Here is a 25,655-nt window from a genome sequence, read left to right as displayed (position 1 = left end):
GTAAAATGCAAATCAGGAGATCTGAAAATGAATAAAGGAGTGAAGCTTAATGCAATGTTATTAATTAAATCATTAACATAAGTAAATATAGTTTCAATATCAAAGCTGTCCATAGACTTTAAGGTTACGATGGACATGTATGTGCACATATCACATAAAAAAAGATTCACCAATGCTGTCAAGTGTTCTAAAAAAAAAACCCAAAACAATACACTTTTAAGACACAGCACGTCCTATACACCCAATATTGCTACATGCAACATGAATAGTATCGATACAATAATATACTGGGACAAATAACATCTGACATAATGCAAAACAGAAACAGGAAAGTAAATGTGGTACCTGCAAGAGGAGTCCTGGAAGGAGATGTTTAAATCCCAATGAGCCCGTATCCTGTTGATAAAGGAACATAAGGATTAATACATATACAAGGACACATATCACATACAGCCCAAAGTGAAGAATAAAACTAACTTAAAGGGTTGTCCTGAACTTTTACATTGATGGCTTATGCTTAGGATAGGTCATCAATGTGTGATCGGCCGGGATCTGACACCCCGTACCTGCGCTGATCAGCTAGCGGCTACTGAAAGTGCACAGCTCCATGAACTCTATAGCGGCCGCGGCCAGGTACTGCACAGCTGACCCCTAAAGTATATTTCGAAGATGAGTATCACCAATGTGGACTTTCATGGATAAGCGAAGGAGAATAGAGGTAAGGGGGTATAGAGAAAAAAAGTCCGCACCTGCAATTATAATGTAAATATTTTTATAGGGATGAGTGATGTCATCAGTAATGTCTTGTGGGTAACTATTCATCACTGAAGTCGTGAGTGCAGGACCTTTTGAGTGATGTCATTAGTGATATCATGAGTTGCAGGTATTCATTAGTGATGTCATCAGTGCAATCAATCATTAGTGATGTCATCAGTGCAATCAATCATTAGTGATGCCATCAGTGCAATCAATCATTAGTGATGCCATCAGTGCAGTCAATCATTAGTGATGTCATCAGTGCAGTCAATCATTAGTGATGTCATCAGTGCAGGCATTCCTTAGTGATGTCATCAGTGCACTTATTCATTAGTGATGTCATCAGTCCAGTCATTCCTTAGTGATGTCATCGGTGCAGTCATTCCTTAGTGATGTCATCAGTGCAATCATTCCTTAGTGATGTCATCAGTGCAGTCAATCATTAGTGATGTCATCAGTGCAGTCAATCATTAGTGATGTCATCAGTGCAGTCAATCATTAGTGATGTCATCAGTGCAATCAATCATAAGTGATACCATCAGTGCAGTCAATCATTAGTGATATCATCAGTGCAGTCAATCATTAGTGATATCATCAGTGCAATCAATCATTAGTGATGCCATCAGTGCAGTCAATCATTAGTGATGTCATCAGTGCAATCAATCATTAGTGATGCCATCAGTGCAGTCAATCATTAGTGATATCATCAGTGCAATCAATCATTAGTGATGCCATCAGTGCAGTCAATCATTAGTGATATCATCAGTGCAATCAATCATTAGTGATGTCATCAGTGCAGTCATTCATTAGTGATGTCATCAGTGCAGTCAATCATTAGTGATGTCATCAGTGCAGTCAATCATTAGTGATGTCATCAGTGCAGTCAATCATTAGTGATGTCATCAGTGCAGTCAATCATTAGTGATGTCATCAGTGCAGGCATTCCTTAGTGATGTCATCAGTGCACTTTTTCATTAGTGATGTCATCAGTCCAGTCATTCCTTAGTGATGTCATCGGTGCAGTCATTCCTTAGTGATGTCATCAGTGCAATCATTCCTTAGTGATGTCATCAGTGCAATCATTCCTTAGTGATGTCATCAGTGCACTTATTCATTAGTGATGTCATCAGTCCAGTCATTCCTTAGTGATGTCATCGGTGCTGTCATTCATTAGTGATGTCAATGTAATCGGTGCTGTCATTCATTAGTGATGTCAATGTAATCGGTGCTGTCATTCATTAGTGATGTCATCAGTGCAGTCATTCATTAATGATGTCATCGGTGCTGTCAATCATTAGTGAAGTAATCAGTGCAGTCATTCCTTAGTGATGTCATCAGTGCAGTCATTCCTTAGTGATGTCATCGGTACAGTCATTCATTAGTGAAGTAATCAGTGCAGTCATTCCTTAGTGATGTCATCAGTGTTGTCATTCATTAGTGATGTCATCATTCTTCTAAGAAGTGTCTTAAAGGGGTCTGGGAGGTATCGTTCTTTTGGGGGGGAAGGGGATCCACCTTCCTGAGTCTATTAATAAAGGGTTGTCTACTAGATGACAGTCACCTCAATGGACAAACAGCTTAAAGTGGTTGTCTCTCATTCACCTAAGTTGATAGGTGTCTAACCACTTGGAAATGTAGGATTTCTGGGGGGAAAAAGACTGGATAGAATGAGCCTGTGCATAGGTTATACATTGTTATTGTAGCACCACCCCTTTAAATTGAAATATAAAGTGGTTTTCTAGGTTTGGAAACCCTACTCAGAAAACAAACAACTGTGCATTCCTCATCCTCCCTTGGTCCAACGCTGAGTCTCCACCATTGCTGCTGGGTTCTATTATTACTGAGACACCATGTCTAGAAAGCTGCAGCCAATCACTGAGCTCTGCTAGAATGGACGGCACAAACCGCTGATTGGCTGCTGCGCTGTTGACGTGATGTCAGTGTTGCCGACAGTGAGAGACACCGGGAGCAGCGGTGGAGACTCCACACTGGACCTGGGGATGGGGAGTAAATCAGGGTTTTTTTTAAGCAAAGGAGGAGGAAAAACAGAAAAATAACATAGTAATGGGGCAAGACACGGCAGAATAACAAAAAAAATAAATAAATAATAATAATAAATTAAAAAATTTAAAAAATAATAAAAAAATTAAAAAATAAAGAACAAAAAAAATAATTTCTATTTATATACACAAAAGATGAAGATGAATGGATTCTTCATGATGTCAGTTGAAGCTACATAATCTCTAGGGTTTAAAAACAATCTCTACCTCCTCCTCATCAGGTAAGTGGCACCTGTGTCAGTATTTCGGCACAGAAGTGTGCGGCGTCTGCCAGCGGCAAAACTACAAAGCAACATTAAAGGCAGCGCGGCTCAGTGTAATGCCCCGGTGTTTTGTTGTGTCACCCTGCCCGGCTTACAGACCTTTCTTTCAGAAAGCAGCCAAGCGCAGCAGAGACGGAAAATCCAGCCCTCTGCCATACCTTAATGAGAGACGGTCAGACGGAATAAGTAGAGAGCGGAAGGCAAGGGGGATTAGGAAAAAAGGGATTCAGGTGCAGAGGATGAATCTTCAAAAAAAAAAAAGAAAACCCGCAGCCTATTATTTCTAATCTATACGCCGTCTCAGTTGTAAAAATTTCTGCAAAAAAATCTGCCGTGTGTGAACATAGCCCAATAGAGTATTTGAGAGGCTGATCACAAAAGTGAGTACACCCCCCACTTTTTTTTTTTTTTTTTTTTTTTTTTTTTTGTAAATATTTTATTATATCTTTTCCTGGGACAACAGTGGAGATCTGCCCCTGTGATACAATGTACAGTGTCAGTGTGCAACTTGTATAACAGTGTAAATCTGGTGGCCTCTAAATAACTCATCACACAGCCAATAATGTCTAAACCACTGGACACAAAAGTGAGATCTAAGTGAAAATGGGCAAATTGTGCCCAAAGTGTGAATATTTTGTGTGGCCACCATTATTTTCAAGCATGGCCTTAACTCTCTTGGGCATGAAGGTCAATAGAGCTTCACAGGAGCCGCTGGATCCTCTTCCATCCTCCTTGATGACATCACGGAGCTGGTGGATCGTAGAGACCTTGCGCTCCTCCACCTTCTGTTTGAGGAGGCCCCACAGATGCTCCATAATGTTTAGGTTTGGAGATGCTTGGCTAGTCCAGCACCTTAACCCTGAGTTTCTTTAGCAAGGCAGTGTCATCTTGGAGGTGTTTGGGGTCGTTATGTTAGAATATGAAGGGAGGGGATCCTGCTATGCTTTAGTATGTCACAGTACATGTTAGCATTCATGGTTCCCTCAATGAACTATAGCCCCCTGAAGTCGGCAGCACTCATGCAGCCCCAAACCATGACACTGCCACCACCATGCCTGACGATAGGCAGAACACACTAGTCTTTGTGCTCCTCATCTGGTTGTCACCACATACATTTGACACCATCTGAACCAAATAAGTTTATCTTCATCTCTCCTCAGACCACAGGATGGTTCCAGTAATCCATGTCCTTATTCTGCTTATCTTCAGTAAACTGCAGGCTTTTTTGTGTATCATCTTTCGAAGAGGCTTCCTTCTGGGATGACAGCCATGCAGACCAATGTGATGCAGTGTGCAGCATATGAGCACTGACCTCCCCCCCATCCCTGTAACCTCTGCAGCAATTCTGGCAGCACTCATATGTCTATTTTGTAAAGACGACCTCTGGATATGACGCTGATCATGTGCACTCAAGATTCTTTGGTCGACCATGGCGAGGCCTGTTCTGAGTGGAACGTGTCTTGTTATACCCCTGTATGGTCTTGGCCACCATGCTGTAGCTCAGTGTCAGGGTGCTGGCAATCTTCTTATAGCCTCAACCATCTTTATGTAGAGCAACAATTCATTTTTTTCCAGATCCTCAGAGAATTCTTCCCCATGAGGAGCCATGCTGAACTTCCAATGACCAGTATGAGAGAGTGTGTGAGGGATAACACCAAATGTAACACCCCTGCTCCCCATTCACACCTGAGACCTTGTAAGAACAAATGAGTCACATGACACTGGGGAGGGAAAATGGCTAATTGGGCACAATTTGGCCATTTTCACTTAGAGGTGTACTCACCTGTGTTGCCAGCAGTTTAGACATTAATGGCTGTGTGTTGAGTTATTTAGAGGGCATCAAATTTACACTGTTATACAAGCTGCACACTGACAATCAGGGTCAGGTCTCCAGTGTGGTCCCATGAAAAGATATAATAAAATATTTACAAAAATGTGAGGGGTGTACTCACTTTTGTTATTTTTTATATATATATATATATATATATATATATATATATATATATATATATATATATATATATATATATATATATATGTGTGTGTGTGTTTGTGATTTATGGCGTTTGCACTCCAGGTGGGCATAAGGAGAAATATACCCCCAGGGAACGCTGAGGTGGATGTGATGAGAATAAAATTGCATTGCAGCAGGCACCGTCACTTTCCATCTATCAATTTCCTCACATTGGGAAGCTGTGCGGAGCTGCGGGTCTGCGCGCTATATATAGAGACGTTCGCTGGTACATTCTGTACTTGTCCCGTTTGGTAGGAGACAGGCGAGCGTTGCTTTTCTGCACAATGAGATACAACCTTGTAAACAGCGTCCTGATTGAGCTAATGGGTTATTTCTCAGGGTCCGTGGCTTTATATGAGGGTCTAACTTCATCGCATTAACACCAGGCAATTCCGAAAACAGGTACTCCTATAGGTTATCCAAATATCTAGCCATTAATTCTGTTCGGCAGCAATTAAATTCAGACATTACCGTGAGCCCTCATTCCGAGCGGAGACCTAGGCTGCTGTTTTTATATGGCGGCTTACAATGTGGAGCTTTACTCCTCTTAAAGCGCTCCAATCACCAGGATTTTCCTATATAACCTAAAGCCAGGGCTATGCTGGCACTATCAGGCTGATTCTATACATACCTTTAGTTGTCAGCTCGGATGTATAGATTTTGAAACACAAGCAAGTAAAGTTTGTAAAATGAGTAGCTTTTTGAATGGCAGCAGCTGATAGATGGGGTGGGGTTTGATAGTGATTCCTACCTGTAGTTCCTCCCACTATCTATTTATGCTAATTCTATTATAGAATTGTTTCACTAAGTGGCTAGAAGGACCTGTTCTGATGTCATACCCATGTGACCAGAAGGGGCGGTGCCTCAACTAACAGAAAAGTAATGTTGCTTCCTGGTATCAGCTATGTTGGCTGAGGCTCCACCCCTTCTGCTCACATGGGTATGACATGGCACAGGTCCTTCTAGACTGTTGATAGGCGGGGAAGCAGTGAATGTGCATGAGTGATTATATGCAGTGGAATGAACAACCACAGGAGTAGTTAAGGCTGTGCCGGAGCCTCACTCCGTATAAAGGCGCCTGCTCCAATCCCCTATCCCTTCTACCACCATTCTTAAGCACCAGATTCTGGTCCCCATAGACTTATATGGGGACTAGCGTCAAGCCAGATATCTGGGATCAACTGGGATTTTTTTTTTTATAATCCGGTTAGATCCGCCGATTTCAGTTATCTGTAAGTTCGCCCATCACTAGTTATGTGCACACGCTGAGTATTTGCTTGCAAACATTTCTGCACCAAATGTGCATCTCTAGGCAGAAAAAAATGCACTTTTTTATGTGTTTTTTTCCCATACATCCTGGGGTGGAAAAACGCTGCAAAAACACTGAAAGAATTGACATGCTGCAGATTATTTCTGCACCAAATCTGCAAGGGAAAAAAAAACAACGTAAACAAAACTTCAGGATTCTCATTGACTTTGCTGGCATCGGGATTTGCATGCAGTTTTGTGACAAAACAATTAAAAAAGGCATTAAAAAATGCAATAAAAACTCACTGTGTGCACAGGGTCTAAAAATGACACAACACTGGAGATTGTATATGTAAAGAGGGGTGTGCAGCTGGAAATGGAGTTGGTAGAAATATGTCAAATCCAACTACTGCTTAAAAATAAAAATTGATCGTTTGTTGCACATTTACTTTACGAAAGTTGCAAAGTTTCAATTATACAAAACATACTAGCTGTAGTACCCAGAGTTGCCTGGGATAGTAACTAAGTGTATCTTTCACTCTCCCTCTCTTTCTGCCTCTCTCGCGGTCTGTGTGTGTGTCTCTCTCTCTGTGTCTCTGTGCGTCATTGTCTGTGTCTTTGTCTCTGTCTCTGTGTTTGTCTGTCTGTGTGTGTCTCTGCGTGTGTCTCTGTCTCTGCGTGTCTGTCTCTGCGTGTGTCTCTGTCTCTGCGTGTGTCTCTGTCTCTGCGTGTTTCTCTGTCTCTACGTGTGTCTCTGTCTCTGCGTGTGTCTTTGTCTCTGCGTGTGTCTCTGTTTCTGTGTCTCTGTGTGTGTCTCTGCGTGTGTCTCTGCGTGTGTCTCTGTCTCTGCGTGTGTCTCTGTCTCTGCGTGTGTCTCTGTCTCTGCGTGTGTCTCTGTCTCTACGTGTGTCTCTGTCTCTGCGTGTGTCTGTCTCTGCGTGTGTCTCTGTGTCTGTGTCTCTGTGTGTGTCTCTGTCTCTGTGTCTCTGTGTGTCTGTATGTCTCGGTCTCTGTGCGTGTCTTTCTCTGTGCGTGTCTCTCTCTGCATGTGTCTCTGTCTCTGTGTGCCCCTGCCTCTGTGCGTGTCTCTCTCTGTGTGTGCCTCTGTGCGTGTCTCTCTCTGTGCGTGTGTCTCTCTCTGTGCGTGTGTCTCTCTCTGTGCGTGTGTCTCTGTCTCTGCGTGTGTCTCTGTCTCTGCGTGTGTCTCTGTCTCTGCGTGTGTCTCTGTCTCTCTGTGTGTCTCTGTCTCTCTGTGTGTCTCTGTCTCTCTGTGTGTCTCTGTCTCTGTGTCTCTGTGTGTGTCTCTGTGCGTGTCTCTCTCTGTGCGTGTCTCTCTCTGTGCGTGTCTCTCTCTGTGCGTGCCTCTCTCTGCATGTGTCTCTGTCTCTGCGTGTGTCTCTGTGTGTGTCTCTGTCTCTGTGTCTCTGTGTGTCTGTATGTCTCTGTCTCTGTGCGTGTCTCTCTGTGCGTGTCTTTCTCTCTGCATGTGTCTCTGTCTCTGTGTGTGCCTCTGCCTCTGTGCGTGTCTCTCTCTGTGCGTGTCTCTCTCTATGCGTGTCTCTCTCTATGCGTGTCTCTCTCTATGCGTGTCTCTCTCTATGCGTGTCTCTCTCTGTGCGTGTCTCTCTCTGTGCGTGTCTCTCTCTGTGCGTGTCTCTCTCTGTGCGTGTCTCTCTCTATGCGTGTCTCTCTCTGTGTGTGCCTCTGCCTCTGTGCGTGTCTCTCTCTGTGCGTGTCTCTCTCTATGCGTGTCTCTCTCTGTGCGTGTCTCTCTCTGTGCGTGTCTCTCTCTGTGCGTGTCTCTGTCTCTGTGTGTGCCTCTGCCTCTGTGCGTGTCTCTCTCTGTGCGTGTCTCTGTCTCTGTATGTGCCTCTGTGCGTGTCTCTCTCTGTGCGTGTCTCTCTCTGTGCGTGTCTCTCTCTGTGCGTGTCTCTCTCTGTGTGCCTTTGCCTCTGTGCGTGTCTCTCTCTGTGCGTGTCTCTCTCTGTGCGTCTCTCTCTCTGTGCGTGTCTCTCTCTGTGCGTGTCTCTCTCTGTGCGTGTCTCTCTCTGTGCGTGTCTCTGCCTCTGTGCGTGTCTCTCTCTGTGCGTGTCTCTCTCTGTGCGTGTCTCTCTCTGTGCGTGTCTCTCTCTGTGCGTGTCTCTGTCTCTGTATGTGCCTCTGTGCGTGTCTCTCTCTGTGCGTGTCTCTCTCTGTGCGTGTCTCTCTCTGTGCGTGTCTCTCTCTGTGCGTGTCTGTCTCTGTGTGTGCCTTTGCCTCTGTGCGTCTCTCTCTCTGTGCGTCTCTCTCTCTGTGCGTGTCTCTCTCTGTGCGTGTCTCTCTCTGTGCGTGTCTCTCTCTGTGCGTGTCTCTCTCTGTGCGTGTCTCTCTCTGTGCGTGTCTCTGTCTCTGTGTGTGCCTCTGCCTCTGTGCGTGTCTCTCTCTGTGCGTGTCTCTCTCTGTGCGTGTCTCTCTCTGTGCGTGTCTCTCTCTGTGCGTGTCTCTGTCTCTGTGTGTGCCTCTGCCTCTGTGCGTGTCTCTCTCTGTGCGTGTCTCTCTCTGTGCGTGTCTCTCTCTGTGCGTGTCTCTCTCTGTGCGTGTCTCTGTCTCTGTGTGTGCCTCTGCCTCTGTGCGTGTCTCTCTCTGTGCGTGTCTCTCTCTGTGCGTGTCTCTCTCTGTGCGTGTCTCTCTCTGTGCGTGTCTCTCTCTGTGCGTGTCTCTGTCTCTGTGTGTGCCTCTGCCTCTGTGCGTGTCTCTCTCTGTGCGTGTCTCTCTCTGTGCGTGTCTCTGTCTCTGTGTGTGCCTCTGCCTCTGTATGTGCCTCTGTGCGTGTCTCTCTCTGTGCGTGTCTCTCTCTGTGCGTGCCTCTCTCTGTGCGTGTCTCTGTCTCTGTATGTGCCTCTGTGCGTGTCTCTCTCTGTGCGTGTCTCTCTCTGTGCGTGTCTCTCTCTGTGCGTGTCTCTCTCTGTGCGTGTCTCTCTCTGCGTGTTTCTCTGTCTCTGTGTGTGCCTCTGTCTCTGTGTGTGCCTCTGTCTCTGTGTATGTCTCTGTCTTTGTGTGTCCCTGTCTCTGTGTGTCTCTGTCTCTGTATGTCTCTGTCTGTGTGTCTCTGTCTCTACCGAAATTACATTACCTCACACATAAGCTTCGTATACTAAAAATGTCCTTCGCTGCCTACAGCAACCAATCACAGTGCATATTAATGACCTGTAGCAAGAATTTTGGTGAATAACTGTAAAGCGCGGGGTTAAATTTTCCCTTCACAACATAGTCTATGATATTCCCTGAGTCAAATGCGGTGTCTGTGCAAAATTTCGTGATTGTAAATGTGACGGTGCGGATTCCTTTATTGGATACACCTACACACACACACACACACACACATACATACACACACACACACACACACACACACATACACACACACATACACTCAGCTTTATATATTAGATCAATCTAAGGTCCATGTTTATCAAATAAGAACAATAAATAGGTCATTGCTATTTGTTATACATCAGAGTGTAAGAAAAAAAAGAAAAGAGGAATCTAAGTTGGAGAAGTCGGAAGCCAAAAGTCCATTTGAAAAGTTTTAACCCTACTTTCTACCATACTAAATATTGTTACATTAGAGAATACTTAAATATATATATTTACAAATACCAATCACTAGTTATGTATCTCAAACACCTTGTACCCACACTGTTTGGTTTCACAGTACTTGCCCTACAGCGAGGCTATAGATAAAAGCAGCCGCCTTTGGAGCCTGATGTTGCAAGCCGCGGCTATAGCTGGCACCTCTCACCTGCTTCCTCCGCAAGCGGCTGCAGAGGAGTCCTGCTTCCTCCTTCTTTGCAGACTCAGGAAAGTGGGCATCTGCTCTCACTCGGCAGATAGTAACCATTTCCTGACCAAAAAAACCTCCAGATCTGGCAGGGCTTCCGGAGCGATGGCAGCTGTCCAGCAACTCTTTCTGCTCCAAAAACACTAAACCTCACCGTGACACATTCTGAAACTCCATCGTGCAGTGCACGTCTCCCACCGCCGTTTCATCCAATAGTATTTACTAGGGAGGCGGTATGCTTTTAGCAATAAGATCCTGTTTTTAAAGTGTTAAAAATAAACATCAGCTGATCCTTGTATGGTGGAGGGCGGTAAACAATACAGCGTTCTAAAATAGGGGTTAAGCTCTTGCCGTTTCGATCCACAAGGCGTTAACGGGGATTTGTGTCAAAGCCTTGATGTGTAATAACCTTTTCACCTCCTCCGTACCTGGCATTCGTGTTGTCTTGTGCCGCAGAATGTCAATAATGTAGACGCTCAGTCATTTCTATTTTAGTGAGGTGACAGGCTTCACTCCGGAGAGGGGTCATGGGGTGCTCTGTGGGGGTATGTCGCTTTCTATAGAACAAGTCCGAACTGTTCCATGAAGATCACAGAAATAAAAGATAGAAAGGAGAAGGAACTGGCAACATGGAGGAGTTACCACCATAGGGCTAAGATGTGCAATTTTGGGAACATCACAGAAATAAAAGATAGAAAGGAGGAGGAAATGGCAACATAGAAGACGTTATGACCATAGCGCTAAGATGTGCAATTCTGGGAACATCACAGAAATAAAAAATAGAAAGGAGGAGGAACTGGCAACATGGAGGCGTTACCACCATAGGGCTAAGATGTGCAATTCCGGGAACATCACAGAAATAAAAGATAGAAAGGAGGAGGAACTGGCAACATGGAAGAGTTACCACCATAGGGCTAAGATGTGCAATTCTGGGAACATCACAGGAATAAAAGATATAAAGGAGGAGGAACTGGCAACATGGAGGAGTTACCACCATAGGGCTAAGATGTGCAATTCCAGGAACATCACAGAAATAAAAGATAGAAAGGAGGAGGAACTGGCAAAATGGAGGAGTTACCACCATAGGGCTAAGATGTGCAATTCCAGGAACATCACAGAAATAAAAGATAGAAAGGAAGAGGAACTGGCAAAATGGAGGAGTTACCACCATAGGGCTAAGATGTGCAATTCCGCGAACATCACAGAAATAAAAGATAGAAAGGAAGAGGAACTGGCAAAATGGAGGAGTTACCACCATAGGGCTAAGATGTGCAATTCCGGGAACATCACAGAAATAAAAGATAGTAAGAAGGAGGAACTGGCAACATGGAGGAGTTACCACCATAGGGCTAAGATGTGCAATTCTGGGAACATCACAGGAATAAAAGATAGAAAGGAAGAGGAACTGGCAACATGGAGGAGTTACCACCATAGGGCTAAGATGTGCAAGACTGTCTACTGGTTCAGTCCCGGCTACTTGACAATCATGAACTTGTAACTTTAAAACATTTTTAGCTTTTTGATTCTTTGAAGGGAACCTGTCACCAGATTTGGAGAATATAAACTGCGGCCACCACCACTGAGCCTTTATGTACAATATTCTAGAATACTGTATATAAGAGCCCAGGCCGCTCTATAGAACATAAAAAAACTCTTATAATACTCACCTAGGGGGCAGTCCGGTCCGATGGGTGACGCTGCTCTCCAGTCCAGCACCTCTTCTCTGCGGCGATCTCCGTCCTTCTTTCGAGGCCTGTGTGCATGACATGTCCTACGTTATCCACACTGGCCGGCATTGAGGTCCTGCGCAGGCGCACTTTGCCCTATTCAGGGCAGATCTAAGTATTGTAGTGCACATGCGCGGGCAGTCTTAAACCTTTCATTGCGCCTGCATATTACAGTAGTTTGATTTGTCCTCAGCAGCGCAGATCAAAGTGCGCCTGCGCAGGACCTCAATACGGGCCTGGGCTGGATAGAAGGAGGACGGAGATCGCAGCAGAGAGGAGGCGCCGGGCCAGAGAGCAGCGACACTCATAGGACTGGACCGCCCCTTAGGTGAGTATTATAAGTGTATTTTTATGTTATACAGAGCGGGCACGGCTCTTATATACAGTATTCTGGAATACTGTATATAAGGGCTCAGTGGTGGTGGCCGCAGCTTATACTCGCCAAATCTGGTGACAGGTTCCCTTTAATAATGAGGAGCACAATTAGACTCTAAAGGTCCAAAAATGTATAAAGCCCAGAGCTCTGCGTACACAGCACCTCTTTTGATTACTAGTCCAAGCCTGATGGAGTGACACAAGATGCCGCACCAGGCCTACCAATCACAAGAAACACCATGCATATCCGCAGGTAGTAGGTACTTCACAAAGCTCCGGTCTAGTGTCGTCGGACAACCAACATGGCCACTGGACCAAGGTCTTTGGAATCTTTTTGCTAAACTCTCACCAATAGTGATATGAGCATCACCCATAATCGAAACGACTTGACAACATTTAGTGCACCAATGCCTCAAATACTTTTACAGAAATTAGTCCTAGGACATGGCCAGAACAATTTGTATTAAAGAACTAAAAAAATAGAAACCTTGGGAGTTTTTACACTGGCCATTAAGGCATTTTTAGGTTCTAACTTCCTGCTGTATCAGGAAACAACACATGTACCTTAATCACAATAGTCAGATCCAAATCCTATCTTTTCTGTTGAAGTGTCCCATGAGTGTCTGCAAAAGTCATTATGAAGGGGGGGCAGGGTCAGTTGAGTTATCAGTCATTGTAATCCTACCTCTGATGATAATGAATCTACTGAAAACATTATAAGTATAACAAAAAGTACCCGTTGGCCAGTGTGAAAATTGATTGTGATATGAAAAATGAAATAAAATAAAAAATCCAAATTTAAAGAAACAAATTATTCCTAGGACATGGCCAGAACAATTTGTATTAAAAAATAAAAAAATAAACCTTGTCGTTTTCACATTGGCCACTGGGGCATTTTTAGACTCTAAACTTCCTGTTGTATCAGGAAACAACACATGTACCTTAATCACAATAGTCAGATCCAGATCCTATCTTTCTGTTGAAGTGTGTTATGAGCATCTGCAAAAGTCATTATGAACGAGGGGAGCATGGTCCGGGGTGTTATCAGTCATTGTAATCCTACCTCTGATGATAATAAATCTGCTGAAAACTCATCCTGAAATGACCGGAATTCTAAGTATAAAAAATGACCCTGGGGTAAGTGTGAAAATTGATTGTGATATAAAAAAATGGAATAAAAAAATCCAAATTTAAAGAAATAAATTAGTCCTAGGACATGGCCAGAGCAATTCACATAAAAATATAGAAACCTTGGGAGTTTTCACATTGGCCATTGTGACGTTTTTTAGATCCTAACTTCCTGTTGTATCAGGAAACAACACATGTACCTTAACCACAATAGTCAGATCTAAATCCTATCTTTTCTGTTGAAGTGTCTTATGAGCGTCTGTAAAAGCCGTTATGAAACGGGGAGCAGGGTCTGGGTTGTTATCAGTCATTGTAAATCCTACCTCTGATGATAATGAGTCTGCTGAAAACTGTTCCTCAAAGGACAGGAATTTTAAATATAGTGTGAAAATTGATTGTGATATGAAAAATGAAATATTTTTTTGCCAAATTTAAAGAAATAAATTACAAGTAACACAAAAACATGAGCAATAATTCATTTTTTGGGGGGGGATAGCTTCAATTTAAGAGGTTGCAGCTCCTAACACCACTCTAAACTAATCAAGTAGGGGGCAGCAGGTGGCAAACGGCTGCTCGTGCCGCCTACGAGAAGGTGCTCCCTCCATAGAGCACCTATCCTCTCCTCCTACTGCTTCTGTTTGAGCCGCTTGAAATGAATGGGGGGGGGGGGGGTGCAAAAAGCTGCAAGGATTAAGAAAAAATGCATCACATAAAAATTTTTCATCATTCAATGAGAAAATATTTAAAAACTATCGAATATTCAATCCAAAAAGGAAATTAACAAAAATCATCGTTAAAATAAAAAATAACAAGGATATAATAGGTGACTCTGCACAGTCTGCAAACTGACACAGGAGTGACAGTCTGATAAGTAAATAAATCCCTTCATTATCGGCCGCTCCGGACACCCCCCACTCATTAATCAGCATTATTCCATTCACTTCCTCAACGGCCAAGGGAAATTAAGGCTTTCTGCACTTAGGCATGGACGCACATTTTTTATACTCCACACCCTTGAGTTAGGTTATTAACAGATGACAAGTACGCCGTCGTCAAATGATCCGACTAGTATAGACAAGAACTGCAGAATAACAGATATAGGGCCAGATGGGAGAACGACTAATTGCACAGTACCTAGAATTTGGGGAATACAGATAACATTTTGATTTTCCATGAAAAAGCGATTACATTTTACAAAACATGGTTATAACAACATTGTATCCATGTGTTCAATCTATGAGGGCCTCCTAGAGGGGCTTCTAGCCCGAGGGAGCAAATCATCTTTGAAGAGGGTACTTGCGTTGCCTCTATACTGTGCTCTTAACTTTCAGCACAGGGTAAGATCATAACCTTGGGGTGCTTCAAAGTGATTTATTTGAGTAGAGAATACTTTGCTAAAAAACTTGGGTGCTTAGGATACTTAACTAAGAAACACGGGATACTTAGGGTACTTAGTTAAGAAACACATGGTACTTAACTAAGAAACATAAGGTACTTAGCTTAGAATCACGGTATACTTAGAGTACTTGGCTACGAAACACAGAGTACTTAGGGTACTTAGGTAAGAAACACGGGGTACTTACGGTACTTAGCTAAGAAACACGGGTTACTTAGGGTACTTAGCTACGAAACATGGGGTATTTAGCTAAGAAACATGGGTGACTTAGGGTACTTAGCTAAGAAACACAGGCCACTTACCTAAGTAACACAGGATACTTAGGGTACTTAGCTTAGAATCAAGGGATACTTAGGAGTACTTGGCTAAGAAACACAGAGTACTTAAAGTACTTAGAGAAACATGATGTACTTAGGGTAGTTAGCTAAAAAAAATGGGGTACTTAGGGTACTTAGCTAAGAAACCCGGGTGACTTAGGGTACTTAGCTAAGTAACACAGGGTACTTAGGGTACTTAGCTAAGACACATGGGGTAATTCGTGTACTTAGTTAAGAAACACAAGGCACTTAGCTAAGAAACATGGTGTAAGTAAGGTACTTGGCTAAGAAACACGGGCTACTTATACTTAGCTAAGAAACACAGAGTGATTCAGGTACTTAGCTAAAAAACAATACTTACCTAAGAAACACGGGATACTTAGGGTACTTAGGGTACTTAGCTAAGAAACACGGGTGACTTAGGGTACTTAGCTAAGCCATACAGGGTACTTAGGTAAGTAACACAGGGTACTTAGAATACCTAGCTAAGAAACATGGGATACTTAGCTTTGAATCATGGGATACTTAGAGTACTTGGCTAAGAAACACAGTGTACTTAGGGTACATAGCTAAGAAATGTGGTGTACTTAAGGTACTTAGCTAAGAAACACGGGGTACTTAGGGAACTTAGCTAAGAAACGCAGGGTACTTAGGGTAGAAAAACTACACAGGACTTATTTACAGAAGAAAAATAACAGATCGTAGAGATCTGTTAATAAAAATTACCCATTTAAAATCCCACCTCTGTAGTGAAAGTTTCATGTCCAGCTGATCAACTGCAGCCGATCACTGGACTCAACAGTGATGTGCTGTAAATAGAAGTGTCTAAATGGTAGTTCTACCACAAAAACACCTAAAAAAATTCCCCAATCAGCGTAGGGTTAAATTAACTATAAATACAATTTGCCCAAAGGCAACTAGGAGGTGCCCTAACTAAGGATCACTAAACCATAACTTTTATTTCACAATTGAATGGCTATCATTAAAAGGACAGGACAGGGTAGGATATTAATGGTATTAATCCCTCATATAGTAAAGAGTATCATCTGGCCGCGGACTAACTGTCTATTATAATCCCATATAATTACTGTCACTTCCTATCCCTGCTAATTAGAATTCCCAGGTATTAATCTGCCCGACATGTTTCGCCATGACTGGCTTCATCAGGGGCTATAGCCTAAGTCCCTGATGAAGCCAGTCTTGGCGAAACATGTCGAGCTAATAGCGGGGTATTTTAGTTAGCAGGTATAGGGATAGGAATTGACAATAATGGTATGGGAATACAATAATCAGTTGGTCTGTAGCCAGCTGATACCCTTTACTATAAGAGGGATTAATACCATTAATATTCTACCCTGTCCTCTCCTACCATTTGCAAATGAAAGGCGGCAGATATAGGCGGATGTGACATCACTGGCTCCGCTCGCCTCCGGAAGTGGAAGTGAGTGGAGCTGGATTACCCTTCAGTTGCCATGTTATCTTCTCTACTTGAACTATAGGGCAAATCCACAGAACATAATTTCACACCAATATGTCCAGTCTTATAGGCGCCTCGTCACCATATTAAAAAGATGCAATTGTGACTTTGTCCCAAACACAGGGGTTTCTTATGAACACGTGCTGCCTCGCCAAGATGTGACCTCCCGCTGCCGTTAATTGGAGTCGATATTCCCCTGCCTCCTTTATGTTTCAAGAGGCAGCAAAGTGGCAGCTCAGACACTCAAAGCTCCAGTCCGAGGGGGATCATATTAATGCAGGGTGGGGACAGGAATGAAGGATAGCAAAAGGTTAAAGAGAAGGGGCAGATGTGACCGTAGCTCTAGTAAAGGCCATCTGTTCCGTCTGGCAATGAGGAGGAAGATCGGATGACACGCTGGCATTAGCCCAGGCCAAAAGGCTAGCCAGACGGTGTCCATGTTACCCTGATACTGTACGATAGTCAGCAACACTGGCGGACGTAGACAGAACAGGACCCCTGTGCAAGAGCAACATATGGCCCTTTGCAGGCCAATAGTTCATCACTCTGCACAAGTCCACCTGTTTTGGAGGTGGATGTGGCCCCTTACCTCTTGGGCCCCGGTCAGCAGCAGAGATGCCAGTACTCCTGTGACTACAACACTCATCAGGACAAAACATATGGAATAGAATTAAATCCTCAACATCGTATATAAAAAAACGACTTTCAGCTGGACATGGTTTACAGTTTAAAGGGAAGTCATCATCAGAAAATGATCAATTGCCATTTTTTTTGCAATACATGTATTTCTTAAAAAAAAATAAAAATTAACAAAGTTTTTTTTATAAAAGGAATGTAATCTTGGAATTTTCACACTGACCAATTAAGTCTTTTTAGACTCGTACACCTGTCCTTTCAGGACAAGTTTTCAGCAGTCTCCTTATCATCACAGGCAGGATTACAAATAACAGATCACACTTCTATACACAGTTGATAACACAGGATCCTCCAATCATAGTAGGTTAAGTCACAGCTCACCTCCTCCTCCTGTACAATGACTGATAACACTGCTATATACATTAGATAAAGGATCTACCATTCCCAATAAGTGATATCACAGCTCACCTCCTCCTCCGGCACAATCACTGATAATGATAACACTTTTATATACAGTAGATAACACATGATCCACCATTCACAATAGGTGATCTCATAGCTCCACTCCTCCCCCTCCTTTACAATGACTGATAACATCTCTATATACAGCTGACAACACAGGATCCGCCATTCACAAAATGTGATGTCACAGCTCACCTCCTCCTGTACAATGACTGATAACATCTCTATATACAGCTGACAACACAGGATCCACCATTCACAAAAGGTGATGTCACAGCTCACCCCCTTCTCATGTACCACTGAAAACACCTCTAAATACAGTAGATAACACAGGATCCAACATTCACAATAGGTGATATCACAGCTCACCTCCTCCTCCTGTACAATGATTGATAACACCTCTATATACAGTAGATAACACAGAATCCAACATTCACAATAGGTGATATCACAGCTCACTTCTTTCTCCTCCTGTACAATGACTGATATCTCTATATACAGTAGTTAACATAGGATCCACCATTCACAATAGGTGATATCACAGCTCACCTCCTTCTCCTCCTGTACAATGACTGATAACATCGCTATATACAGTAGATAACACAGGATCCACCATTCTAAAAAGGCATGTTACAGCTCACCTACTCCTCCTGTACACCCCTATATACAGTAGATCACACAGTATCCACCATTTACAAAAGGTGATATCACAGCTCTCCTTCTCCTCCTCTAACACCTCTATATACAGTAGATAACATAGGATCCACCATTTACAATAGGTGATATTACAGCTCACCTCCTCCCCTACTGTACAATAACTAATGACATCATCTCTATATACAATAAATAATACAGAATCCACCATTTACAATAGGTGATATCACAGCTCACCTCCTCCCCCTACTGTACGATAACATCATCTCTATATACAGTAAATAACAGAATCCACCATTTACAATAGGTGATATCACAGCTCACCTCCTCCTCCTCCTGTACAATAACTGATAACACCTCTATATGCATTAGATAACAGACGATCCAACATTCACAATAGGCAATATCACAGCCAACCCTGCTTCTCCCTCACAATGACCCTTGCACATGCTCATTAGCTGTATGGTTGGGCTTTGTTCCTTGTGACTAATGTTCATGTGTTGTTTCCTGCAACAACAGGAACTTACAGTCTAAATAAGCCCCAGTGGCCAAGGAGAAAATTGCAAGATTTCTTTTACCTTTTACCGTTAATACAGATTATAGTATGGGTAAAAAATATTGCAAAAAAAAATATATATTTTTTTTATTTACATTTTTTATTTTACTTACATTTATATATTTATGTATATAGATATATTTTACAGATATACAGTACAGACCAAACGTTTGGACCTTCTCAATCAAAGAGTTTTCTTTATTTTCAGGACTCTGAAAATTGTAGATTCACATTGAAGGCATCAAAACTATGAATTAACACATGTGGAATGAAATACTTAACAAAAAAGTGTGAAACAACTGAAAATATGTCTTATATTCTAGGTTCTTCAAAGTAGCCACCTTTTGCTTTGATTACTGCTTTGCACACTCTTGGCATTCTCTTGATGAGCTTCAAGAGGTAGTCACCGCAAATGGTTTTCCAACAGTCTTGAAGGAGTTCCCAGAGATGCTTAGCACTTGTTGGCCCTTTTGCCTTCACTCTGTGGTCCAGCTCACCCCAAACCATCTCAATTGGGTTCAGGTCTGGTGACTGTGGAGGCCAGGTCATCTGCCATAGCACCCCATCACTCTCCTTCTTAGTCAAATAGCCCTTACACAGCCTGGAGGGGTGTTTGGGGTCATTGTCCTGTTGAAAAATAAATGATGGTCCAACTAAACATAAACCGGATGGAATAGTACGCCGCTGCAAGATGCTGTGGTAGCCATGCTGGTTCAGTATGCCTTCAATCTTGAATAAATCCCCAACAGTGTCACCAGCAAAGCACCCCCCACACCATCACACCTCCTCCTCCATGCTTCACGGTGGGAACCAGGCATGTAGAGTCCATCCGTTCACCTTTTCTACAAAGACACGGTGGTTGGATCCAAAGATCTCAAATTTGGACTCATCAGACCAAAGCACAGATTTCCACTGGTCTAATGTCCATTCCTTGTGTTCTTTAGTCCAAACAAGTCTCTTCTGCTTGTTGCCTGTCCTTAGCAGGGAGCAGGGGTTTCCTAGCAGCTACTTCACCATGAAGGCCTGTTGCACAAAGTCTCCTCTTAACAGTTGTTCTAGAGATGTGTCTGCTGCTAGAACTCTATGAGGCATTGACCTGGTCTCTAATCTGAGCTGCTGTTAACCTGCGATTTCTGAGGCTGGTGACTCAGATAAACTTATCCTCCGCAGCAGAAGTGACTCTTGGTCTTCCTTTCCTGGGACGGTCCTCATGTGAACCAGTTTCTTTGTAGCGTTTGATGGTTTTTGCCACTGCACTTGGGGAATAGTTGTTCTAGAGATGAGAAGGTGTGTCCAAACTTTTGGTCTGTACTGTGTATATATATATATATATATATATATGATGTAGTGATTTTCTGATGCTAACATCCCTTTAAATGCTATTTCTACAGAGGCCAGTGACAAGATGACCAGACAGCTTTTTCTAAATGATCCCCTAAAACTTGTTGGATATTGTGCACAATTCATTTTGTGATATTTCCGTGCCCCAGTCCCCTATAGATGTGACCTACACAACAACTCGTATAATGAAAAGATCCTCCTGGAGCGCCGGTAGCGCTGCCGGGGACATCCGTCATGTGTCGCGCGGGGTCCCAGGATGTGTATTATGCACTGGGTGCTGTTTGGTATCTGGCGACCTCATTTTTCTTACGGTGATGACATCAGGAGACTTGTATGGTTGGAATTGCGCCCGGATAAAGTACATTTAATAATAGGCCGGCACATATAGACTCTCCGCCTGATCCAAGTCATGAAAGCAAAAAGCAAAACATTTCCCAAAAAATACGTTAATTTCCGTTGGTGTTTCCGAAATGTGTGGTTTCTAAAATGAACCTGAGGTTTGGGGTGAAGGCGTTCCAGGATATTCCAGTAAATTACGCTGGAGGTTACAGTGGTGAGTGAGCACCGGGACCCGGAGCACAAGGGAAGGAACGTTTTAATACCTGGCTTGTTAGCATATCATCATTTCATTTACAGCATCCACCCAACGAGCACAATTTACTTGTTAATCATCTCGATGTGTGGTCTCTGCCTCTCGGGACGCCGGCTGCCAAGCTTCAGCCCCAAAGGCAGCTACTACATTGCTTCACAAGCAGTTAAAATGTCCAAATGTAATATATGGCCCATCCTACTTTGATGTTTAATAGGAAAGCGTTGCTCTTAAAGCGCACCTGCCGTCCAAACTGTGGCGCTATGAAAAGGAATCTGGCAATTCCGTTGGTGTTAATTGATGGAACGAGGACACGTCGCTTTTTAGTTTTTTATTAGACAAATGTCCATATTATACAAATATATCTTATATTCCAACCACAGAAACTAACGAGCGTACTAATAGGACAGGAAACAAATCAGATGATCGGTCGCCCAAACCGTCGCCACACCTGCTGTTCAGAAACTACAACTCCCAGCACTCCCTGACAGTCACAATCCGTCATGGCAAATGGGGAGTAGTAAGTTCCTAATTCCTGGTCTAATCTTTGTGAGACTATGACGCTTCCCAAACAGCAAGGAAATAAGGATCAGGCATGCAGGTTTTCAACATGCCCAATCCTTTATTCTTAGAGGAGATAAGCCACTGTCAGATCATTTCCTTGAGAAAACATATGTGTACTTCTTGACAAACTCATGAGTATTTGGGTTTCTTTGACCAACAGCCATCTAAGGTCAAAGTCACACTTGCGAGTGACTCGGCGAGGCATCACCCAGAACGGCCGCACACTCTAGAGACAGGAGTGTCTCAGCTGCATAGAAATACATGCAGCCGACCAACTCCTGTCAGGAGAGTGTGCGGCCGTGCCGAGTGATGCCTCGCCGAGTCACTCGCAAGTGTGACTCCAGCCTAAAATCTATGATGGAGGCGTAAGGTCTAATGAGTCTGAGCAAATAATCGCCTTTTTACTGTATAATCTATGACCTTAAAGGGGTATTCCCATCTCCAAGATCCTATCCCAATATGTAGTAGGTGTAATAATAATAATATTAGCAAATATCTACAATTAAAAATGTAGAAATGTAGTATAGTTCTCCTGATATAGCCATTTCTCTTACCTCATGTGCAGGGCATTGCAGGACCTTCGGTATCCATGGTTACAACCATGCATATAGTCACAGTAAGCTACTCAGTTGCTTGTGATCGTAACCATGGATACCTAAGGTCCTGCAATGCCATGCACATGAGGTAAGTGACATAGCTAATCAAGAGAACTATACTACAATTCTAAATGGAGGTATTTGCTAATATTATTATTACATCTACTACATATTGGGATAGGAGCTTGGAGATGGGAATACCCCTTTAACTATAGGCCTCATTCACGTGTCTGTTTGCCACATACCATTTGTTTATTACTGATAGCATGAGGACATAGTATAATCTTATCGTTATTTTCATAAGTTCAATGGTGACAACCCCCTCCCCCCCCTTCCAAAAAATGGACAGGACACAGACACAGCAGAGATAGCATCAATTTCCTCAGTGGTTTTTTGGTGGGTTGGACCCATTTTGCCATTTATTGGTTGGGAGGAGGAGTTTGGGAAAAACAGACGTCACACGGATGTTAAAAATGGACACAGACTTAAAAAGATGAAAATATGATTATGAAAATTAGGCTACGTGCTCACAATTCGCACACAATGTGTCCTGGACGCAGCAGGTCTTCTCCTGCGGAGATGTGAGTATCCTCCGCAGGAGACCGCAGCGGCCCGTACCCATGATCCGGGTTCAGGTAGTTGTGTTCTTTCTATCCCAGTGGAGAACACTCGCGCCACCGCAGCAATAAATTGACATGCTGCGTCTCAGGAAGCCGCACTGCAGAGAAAACAAGCACCGTGTGCCGGAGATTTCTATAAATCCCATCCACTGTGCTTGTACTGCACAAGGTAGTTTTGGATGCAGCAAAAGCACTCTGAGTCCAAAATGCTGCAAACCCTGATTATGGGCACGTGGCCTAAGTAATAAAAATGCCTAAATTCTGCGTCAGACTAGACCTCCTTCAGAAGTCTGAATTTCACATCCATAGTCTGGATAGAATCTGTACCCATCAGGCTTTGTGCACACGTGGAGTATTTGGTTACAGATCTTTCTGCATCTCTTGGCAGGAAAAACGTGCAATTTTGCTGCATGTTTATATGTGGTTTTTTTCATACCTTTTTCATTGGTTTCAATGGTGAGAAACGCAGGAAAAAAAAACTAAAAGACTTGACATGCTGCAGATTACTTTCTGCAAGGTGAAAATACTCATCGTGTGCCCTAAACTTCAGGACTCTCATTGACTTTGCTGGCATTAGGATTTGCTTGCAATGATGTGATAAAACTGCACTAAAAAAAAATGCAATGTATGCACACAGCCTCACTGATAGTTTCTGGGGCTATTTACATGTCCATATTTTTTTGCAGAAAAAAAATAAATAATAATATATTTATTCATTTATATAGCGCTATTAGTTCCGCAGCGCTTTATATACATTGACAACACTGTCCCCATTGGGGCTCACAATCTAGAGTCCCTATCTGTATGTCTTTGGAACATGGTTGGATAAAAGTCTTGGAGGAAACTCATCCACTTCAATAAATGGATCCATGCAAAAAATTAATTAATAAATAAATAAAAACAGACAGTGCACGGATGCCTTACAGGTGTCATCCAAGTGCTGTTCTTTTTTGGGGGGGGGAGTTACGGTTTTATTCTTTTCTTTTTCTCCTTTCTTATGGTTAGAACATATTTGACGTATGAGTGCGATCTGAAAAAACATCACATCGCACTCAGAAGTTGGTGGAAACAGAATTTTTATTTATATTATTTTTTTTGCATCTCCACTATGTATTACCAGGTATACCACCTCTTCTATAAAGCACAATTTTAGGTATATATATATATATATATATATATATATATATATATATATATATATATATATATATATATATATGTATATATATATATATATATATATATATGTATATATACTGCATACACATTTACACATATTATGTATATATATATATATATATATATATATATATGTGTATATATATATACGCACACGCATATATTATATATATATATATATATACACACACAGTCTATATGAATATATATATATATATATATATATATATATATATATATACACACATGCACACACATATGTGTGTATATATATATATATATAGATATAGATATAGATATATATATAAATTTATATATATATGTATATATATATATATATATATATATAGATATATATACATTATATATATATATATATACATTTTATATATATATATATATATGTATATATATATATATATATATATATATATATATATATAAAATAAATAAATATCCACCTGGACTCCTACGCCCCCGTTTTGCAGGGGCAGGGCATTCGGAGATAACCAGCGCCTATACTAATAGCGAGATTTAATAAAAGGAGATTTGGCTGCGATGCAATTAAATTACGCTCCCGTCTCTGGAGGTGAAATCTCATGCAAATTTGAAATCATAACATTGAACTCAATTAAATTCTTTTCTATTTAGTTTCGAGTGACTTTGATGTGATTTAATTACAAGGTTTTCACAACTGGGCCAAGTCACCGTTTAGCAGATCTAACTTGAGACCGAGCACGGACTGATAACACGACTCGGTTAAGAAAAAAAAACAACTGGTTGAAAATATGTTCCTATAATATATTAATGAAGATAACAGAGATAGGAACGGAGATTAAAGGAGATTAGAAGAACATGACAACTTTCTTCCGGCTACAGCGCCACCACCTGCGCACAGGTTATACCCGGTATTGCAGCCTGGCTCCACTAAATGGGACTGAACTGCAATTCCAGTAACAACCTCTAAACAGGAGTGGCACTGTTTGTCATGTTGTTGTTTATTTTTCATTTTATTTATTTAGTTTTTGTTTATTTTTTTAAGGCATCAAGCCAAGTTTCTTGCGACTTACCCCCTTTAATAAGACTGACATAATCAAATCAAGACAGATGCAAATGTTAATATTTTGTAGAATCTGAAGGGGTTGACCACCTCTGGCAACACATTGCATGTGTTTAGGGTTAAAAATCATTTTTGCAGTTCTGTTTCTTGAATAATTTACCCTGTTTTGGCTTTTACACACTCAACTTTGATGTGGTCATTTTTTAACGAAATCCTACCGTAAAAATTATATTTAGCTCCTTTTAGATGTATTTAAGTTAAAGAAAACAAAATTCTGCAAATATGGACAACCCCTTTAAAATGTGGGTGGCAGATAATACCTGTTAACCTAATAGTATAAAGTAGTATAAAGTGGTGACTGCGCTAATAAGGCCCCCTGTCATTTTCAGTACCCGCTAAACGCGTTCTTCCCTCTGGCCACCCGTTGTGGGAACATGGGTGCAGCGGATGGGCACAATCTGGAAGCTCGACACATTCGGTAACTTATTAAGGTCTCCCATTTAATTTTAGATTCAGATTCGGCTTTTCCCTTTTTACTGGCCGGAGTTTTATGGCCCCGACCCTCACGTCACACAGTCATCCATCCGGCGACTCTCAGGTGTGTGTCAGTGTCCATTGACATCTCCCTGTGTTAAGTGTGAATCATCCGACTGGCGCCAGGAAGGATCGTTCCACTATCATTATTCAATAAATCTCAAGGGTCATTGCTACCGCACTGAAGGCGAGCAGACAGTCCCAGTGACGTCACCAGATACGAGGACGGAGGAGAACGGGCCTATCTCAATAATGCCATTAAATCCTCCAGTAAATGAAAAGA

At 42.2% G+C, this 25,655-nt stretch overlaps 1 protein-coding gene across 5 annotated transcripts in view; it reads right to left on the bottom strand.

Moving 5' to 3' along the window:
- SAMD11 (sterile alpha motif domain containing 11) overlaps positions 1–25,655 on the bottom strand; it is a 223,479-nt gene that overhangs the window by 115,715 nt on the left and 82,109 nt on the right. For all 5 annotated transcript variants that reach the window (XM_075328973.1, XM_075328971.1, XM_075328972.1 and 2 more), the window contains exon 4: positions 346–396. In XM_075328973.1, coding sequence (XP_075185088.1) covers positions 346–396 — 51 coding nt within the window. The remainder of the gene's footprint in view (positions 1–345; positions 397–25,655) is intronic.

The sequence above is a fragment of the Anomaloglossus baeobatrachus genome, chromosome 11 (assembly GCF_048569485.1).
Source record: "Anomaloglossus baeobatrachus isolate aAnoBae1 chromosome 11, aAnoBae1.hap1, whole genome shotgun sequence".
Classification (NCBI taxonomy): Eukaryota; Metazoa; Chordata; class Amphibia; order Anura; family Aromobatidae; genus Anomaloglossus; species Anomaloglossus baeobatrachus.
This window is presented reverse-complemented; position numbering and strand designations above follow the sequence as displayed.